Here is a 7,500-nt window from a genome sequence, read left to right on the forward strand (position 1 = left end):
GCTGGTATAGGTGGACCGGTTCCAGAAGGAGGACGTGGCCCGGAGAGCTCATGTGAACTCAAATGAAGAGAAAACTCAGATTGATGGAAGTTATGAGTTTCTGTGTGGAAAGTGCAAGAAGTTTGTCTGTTTAAGTGATGACCTGCGTGTGCTACAGGTACATCTCTACACCCTACTCTCTACACCCTACACTCTACACCCTACACTCTACACCTTACACTCTACACCCTACTCTCTACACCCTACACTCTACACCCTACACTCTACACCTTACACTCTACACCCTACACTCTACACCCTACACTCTACACCCTACACTCTACACCCTACACTCTACACCTTACACTCTACACCTTACACTCTACACCCTACACTCTACACCTTACACTCTACACCTTACACCCTACACCCTACACTCTACACCCTACACTCTACACCCTACACTCTACACCTTACACTCTACACCTTACACTCTACACCTTACACTCTACACCTTACACTCTACACCCTACACTCTACACCTTACACTCTACACCTTACACTCTACACCCTACACTCTACACCCTACACTCTACACCTTACACTCTACACCCTACACTCTACACCTTACACTCTACACCCTACACTCTACACCCTACACTCTACACCTTACACTCTACACCCTACACTCTACACCCTACACTCTACACCCTACACTCTACACCCTACACCCTACACCCTACACCCTACACTCTACACCCTACACTCTACACCCTACACTCTACACCCTACACTCTACACCTTACACTCTACACCTTACACTCTACACCCTACACTCTACACCTTACACTCTACACCTTACACTCTACACCCTACACTCTACACCTTACACTCTACACCCTACACTCTACACCCTACACTCTACACCCTACACTCTACACCTTACACTCTACACCCTACACTCTACACCCTACACTCTACACCTTACACTCTACACCCTACACTCTACACCCTACACTCTACACCTTACACTCTACACCTTACACTCTACACCTTACACTCTACATCCTACACACTACACCCTATAATCCTACACACTACACCCTATAATCCTACATACTACACCCTATAATCTTACACACTACACTCTATAATCCTACACACTACACCCTATAATTTTGCACACTACACACTACACTCTATAATCCTACACACTGCACCCTATAATTTTACACACTACACTCTGTAATCCTACAAACTACACCCTATAATCCTACACACTACACCCTATAATCTTACACACTACACACTACACCCTATAATCCTACACACTACACCCTATAATCTTACACACTACACACTACACCCTATAATCCTACACACTACACCCTATAATCCTACACCCTATAATCCTACACTCTACACCCTACACTCTATGATCCTCCACTCTATAATCCTCCACTCTACACCCTACCCTCTATAATCCTACACACTACACCTTATAATCTCACACACTACACCATACACCCTATAATCCTACACACTAAACACTACACCCTATAATCCTACACACTACACCCTATAATCATACACACTGCACACTACACCTTATAATCCTACACACTACACCCTATAATCTTACACACTACACCCTATGATCCTACACTCTACACCCTACACTCTATAATCCTCCACTCTACACCCTACACTCTATAATCCTACACACTACACCTTATAATCTTACACACTACACCATACACCCTATAATCTTACACACTAAACAGTACACACTACACCCTACACTCTATGATCCTCCACTCTATAATCCTCCACTCTACACCCTACACTCTATAATCCTCCACTCTACACCCTACCCTCTATAATCCTACACACTACACCTTATAATCTTACACACTACACCATACACCCTATAATCCTACACACTAAACACTACACCCTATAATCCTACACACTACACCCTATAATCCTACACTCTACACCTTATAATCTTACACACTACACCCTATAATCCTACACACTACACCCTATAATCCTACACACTACACCCTATAATCCTACACACTACACCCTATAATCCTACACACTACACCCTATAATCCTACACACTACACCCTATAATCTTACACACTACACCCTATAATCCTACACACTACACCCTATAATCTTACACACTACACCCTATAATCCTACACTCTACACCCTACACTCTATGATCCTACACTCTACACCCTACACTCTATAATCCTCCACTCTACACCCTACACTCTATAATCCTACACACTACACCATATAATCTTACACACTACACCATACACCCTATAATCCTACACACTAAACACTACACACTACACCCTATAATCTTACACACTGCACACTACACCCTATAATCCTACACACTACACCCTATAATCCTACACACTACACCCTATAATCTTACACACTACACACTACACCCTATAATCCTACACACTACACCCTATAATCCTACACACTACACCCTATAATTGTACACACTACACCCTATAATCCTACACACTACACCCTATAATCTTACACACTACACACTACACCCTATAATCCTACACACTACCCCCTATAATCCCACACACTACACCCTATAATTTTACACATTACACCCTATAATCCTACACACTACACCCTATAATCTTACACACTACACCCTACACCCTATAATCCTACACCCTACACCCTATAATCTTACACACTACACCCAATAATCTTACACACTACACCCTATAATTTTACACACTACACCCTATAATCCTACACCCTACAATCCTACACCCTACACCCTATAATCCTACACACTACACCCTATAATCCTACACTCTACACCCTATAATCCTACACACTACACCCTATAATCCTACACCCTACACCCTATAATCCTACACACTACACCCTATAATCCTACACCCTACACCCTACAAACATTTTAAACAAAGTACTGAATGAATGTTTCAGGAGTCTCACCACATTGTGCTGGATAAGTCCATATTCCAGCGCTGTTCCACTAAACCTCACAGAAAAATCAGAACCTTTGACAACATCACTAAAAAGGAGAAGATGTTTTGTTCTGAGTGTCAACAAGACTGGGGCATCATCGCCTCCTACATGAATATACAGGTACATTACACACACACCACACACACACACACACACACCACACACACACACACACACCTGTTTGTCTTCATCGGGAGCTTACACTGTAGTTTTCACTACACTTGCTACTGACCTGATGAATTGAGCTGTAACGGCGTGACGCAGTCAGTTGTATGTGGTTCTTTATTATGAGGTTCTTTATTAGCAACAGACACGGCTAACTTCCTGATTCTTGAGCAAGCTAATATAAAACTTTTTAATGACTTTTATACGGAAAGTGTGAAGAACCAGCTTTAGCGGAACTACACAGAATGATCTGAAATGTCAACTTTTCCCTCAGACATGGTATTAAAAAAAGCCTGATTACACTTACATGGTATCATCACTATAGCATTAACTGATCACTGAATTCCATGAACTCTGCAGTACTAAGAAACACAAGAAGCCTTGATTTTAAAGATGACTTTTATTTTATTTTCTGATCAGCAAAAGCCTAAATATGAATTGATCGTGTTCATCAGTTTCTCACAAAACTAGCCGATGACTCTGCAGTTTAACGCTAATAAAGAACAGACATTCATTTCATTTCATTAGAGGAAAGACACACACATGGGATAAATGAAGTGTTTGTGTGTTTGTAGGATTTGCCGGTGTTGAAGATTGAGAGTTTCATCATCAAAGACCTCGCCACAAATGAACAGCAATATTTCAGGAAATGGCGTGATGTCACGTTCCGTATGCGAGCGTTCGACGTGACTGAGAAGTGGGAGCCGAGGACGTAGATTATAGACGAGATTATAAACATCTGAAACTGCCAGTCTCTCTCTCTCTCTATCTGTCTCTGTCTCTCACACACACACACACACACACACTTACACATTAAGTTCACTAAGTCATGTACTGTTTGCTGGAGTTTTAGAGATGTTCTGGTGGGCGTGGCCAGTTTACTAGTTTTTTAACGTATCGTTACGCCTTTATTATGAAATGACACACAAACAGAACACGATCTGATTGGCCGAGGTTCTTTAATAAGTAAAACTGTTTTCAAATGATTTCCGAAGGCACTATGTTCACAATCATTTGATGAAATCAGCTTGGCACAGTGTCAGTGCCCCTTTGCTGCCCTTTGAGAAAGAAAGACAAAAAGAGCAGAAGTACAGAGCGATGTCTTCTTCGTCTGATTCTCGACTCATTCGTTTTTCACCGCATTATAAAGTTTGTGATGATTTTTATGTTGACTAGTTTAATATGTGTTTTATATCACATTTTGATCTCTAAAACATGTCCATGTTCTCAAAGTAACAATTTCACTGGAACAGAAGAGTGAATGATCTTCAACAGCACTGAACTCTGTACTGTCACAGAGCAGAAACTACTGCAGACAAATAAAGAACAGAATAAATCTGACTAAAAAAACAAGAATAATGATCATTCTTTTTATAATCAGCTATTCTCTCTTTCTGTCTCTCTCTCACTCTCTCTGTTTCTCTCTCTTTCTGTCTCTCTCTCACTCTATCTCTCTCACTCTCTCTCTGTCTCTCTCTCTACCTCTGTATCACTCTCTCTCTCTGTCTCTCTCTCTCTCTGTTTCTCTCTCTTTCTGTCTCTCTCTCTATTTCCTATAGAAATGTCTAATCTTTATTTCCCTTTTCTACCCCTCCCTTTTATGTCTCTCCCTCCCTTCTTTATTCCTTCCTCTTTTTTCTTTTCTTTTATACTTCATCTTTATTTTCTTTCCCTCTCTTTCTTTCTCCCTGTTGTTTTTCCACTGTATTAATTCTGTCTTTCTGTCTTTGTCTATTTCTTTCTCATAATTGAAAAAATAATTTCCTTCTATTTTCTCTTTGTCCTTCAGTTCCTCCCATCTCTATTTCCATCTCTTTCTTTTTCTGTCTTCACAAATATCTCTCTCTCTCTCTCTCTCTCTGTTTACTTGATTTCTTCTCCCATTATCTTACTGTACTGTTCCTCTTTTCTCTTGACTTTATTCTCCTCACCATCTCTTTCCTGTTTTAGTCTTTACTCCTCCCCGCTTTCTCTCTCTATCCCAGTCTTTATTTCTCATTTCTGTCTAATTTTTCATCTTAATTCTGTCTCTTTCTATTTTTCTCTGTTTTGTTATGCTTTATTTCTCTCTCCCCATCACCCCCTCCCCCTTTTCTGAGTGAAGGCATCCTGAAGCCCCGCCCACATTCTAGAACACAGGCAGCGCATGTCATTGTAATTCATGTTGCCTGGCAACCCAGGGGTCGTCATAGAAGCGCAACAATAAGAGGATGACATGTACAGTGATGCGGCATGAAGCCCAAGCTCTCCGCCATCTTCTCCTCCTGCTCTGTTCATTCCTTCTTTCTTGTGTGTGTGTGTGTGTGTGTGTGTGTTATTAAAGCTGCTCACACGCACACACTTTGCACAATAATCACGCCATATTATATTTCACACTCACTCTGAGACAGCCCTGTCTACACACACACCACTCCACACTGCAGGCTTATCAAATCAAAATGGATTCCAGGAGATGGAGATGAAATCCATCTGTCGGCCTCAGAAAGACTATAAAACACACGCCGCCTTTCTGACGCATGTGAACTACAGAACTACAGAGAGAGAGAGAGAGAGAGAGAGAGAGAGAGAGAATTAAAAGGGGTGTGGTTTATCCTAACAGTCTTTTATTAATCAAGACAGTAAGGCATCACAACAGCAATGTACAAAGTCATTAAAGTCTTCAGGTCAAACCAAAACACAGTTAGTTTTTTCTACCCATGCAACAGTGAAGTGTGTGACGTGATAAGAGTCCGGAACGTTCTCTGGGGGCGTGGCTTACACTTTCCTCCAATCAGACACTTCTGATCTCTTATCTCAAATCTGTCCCAACATGTCCAATAGTGAGGATGAGGCCAGTGGAGTCTGATTGCCATGACAGCCAATCACAGCCCTCCTCTCAGATCCACTTCCTGTCTGTCAGATTCACTGCAACAGCTTTGAAAAGTCTCTGAAAAGTCCAGTTAAAGTTGGAAGTGTTAAATTGTTAACGACGGAGCACAGTGTGTGTACTGATGTCCAGAGTGTGTGTGTGTGTGTGTGTGTGTGTGTGTGTATCTGCAGGTACAGTCTGTGTTCTGGGATTTCCTTCTCTCAGAAGAACCAGCGGAACGTATCTGCTGCTCCCACGGACGAGGCTCTCTGTGGACACACACACACACACACACACACGGCAGGAGATGTTAGACACACTAGTGGAGCTTACACACTCATGATATTAATGACACTGGTGTTTGCTGGTGTGTTTTTATTACTGCTTTTACTCGTGACGTATCACTAACTTCAGATACAAGAGAAAGAAATGGACAAGGGAGAAAAATACAAAGAAATAGAGGAATGATAGACAGAAGAATGAAAAAGGGGAGAAAAAATGAAAAGCAGAATAAGAAAGAAAGAAAGAAAGAAAGAAAGAAAGAAAGAAAGAAAGAAGAGCACAGTGAGCGAAACAGACAGAAAAAGGCATGTAATCGAGAGGAAGAGAAAATGAGAAATTAAAAAAACAGAGAGAGATCAATAAGAGAAAAGAAAGAGAAAGAAACAGCCAGGTAACAGAGAACAGCATCCTTCATGTCTGTAGCTGCCGAATGTAAAGAAACACAAGTCTGGAGTTAGAATTACTGACTATTTACTGACTCTGTCGAGACATATGTAGTGTTTAAGCCCTGAGCTCTTAAACACAGGGGAGTTCCTCTACAGTACAGAGGGGAATAAAGACAGAATAAAGTTCTGCTGCTGAGAGGACGAGTGTTTGTAGCTGACAGAACAGAAGACAACAGGAAATCACTCCATCACTGATGTTCCACAACATAAATAACACTACAAATGGATATAAAGTGTAACGTGTCCTTCTGTAATAAATAAAAAGTTCTGTGGTGTGGTGTGAGAGGAATAAACAAAACAGTAACAGAGCTTCATCACATCCCTCCATCCCGCCATCCCTCCATTCCTCCATCCTGCTGGTGATTATTTTATATTAACTTCTCACGCTCTGGAGTATTATAATGACACCATATCAAAATGGTACTTAAACACCCCACACCAAACACCCCCACCTCAAAACACCCCTTAAATTCCAGTCAAAATACCAGTTCCAAAACCCACCTCCACACCAAAATAGTCACCCCCACCTCAAAATACCCCTCCCCCACACCAAATAACCCTGATACACACACACACACGGGTTGAGGATCTTTGGTCTTGTATGTGAAAGGGTCTCTGGCTCTCTGATTGAACATTACAGCCAGCTTACAGCATATTGCCTCATCACAGCACACACACACACACACTCACACACACACTCCTCCTCCCTGTGTGTGAGACAGACGCAGAGAA

General features: G+C 41.5%; 2 protein-coding genes across 4 annotated transcripts in view; one reads left to right on the forward strand and one right to left on the reverse strand.

The window, feature by feature from the left end:
* The window catches only part of rigi (RNA sensor RIG-I), a 14,742-nt gene extending 10,191 nt beyond the window's left edge, over window positions 1-4,551 (forward strand). For both annotated transcript variants that reach the window (XM_060893849.1, XM_060893850.1), the window contains 3 exons: window positions 11-157; window positions 2,986-3,147; window positions 3,768-4,551. In XM_060893849.1, the coding sequence (XP_060749832.1) occupies window positions 11-157; window positions 2,986-3,147; window positions 3,768-3,908 (450 nt within the window). In that variant the 3' untranslated portion in view covers window positions 3,909-4,551. The remainder of the gene's footprint in view (window positions 1-10; window positions 158-2,985; window positions 3,148-3,767) is intronic.
* A 1,252-nt stretch (window positions 4,552-5,803) lies between these two features.
* The window catches only part of LOC132862152 (CXXC-type zinc finger protein 4), a 6,134-nt gene continuing 4,437 nt past the window's right edge, over window positions 5,804-7,500 (reverse strand). The window contains exon 3 of one of the 2 annotated variants that reach the window (XM_060894035.1): window positions 5,804-6,309. In XM_060894035.1, the coding sequence (XP_060750018.1) occupies window positions 6,262-6,309 (48 nt within the window). In that variant the 3' untranslated portion in view covers window positions 5,804-6,261. The remainder of the gene's footprint in view (window positions 6,310-7,500) is intronic. The other variant, XM_060894034.1, reaches the window with a different exon arrangement.

Source organism: Tachysurus vachellii, chromosome 19 (genome assembly GCF_030014155.1).
Source record: "Tachysurus vachellii isolate PV-2020 chromosome 19, HZAU_Pvac_v1, whole genome shotgun sequence".
Taxonomy (NCBI): Eukaryota; Metazoa; Chordata; class Actinopteri; order Siluriformes; family Bagridae; genus Tachysurus; species Tachysurus vachellii.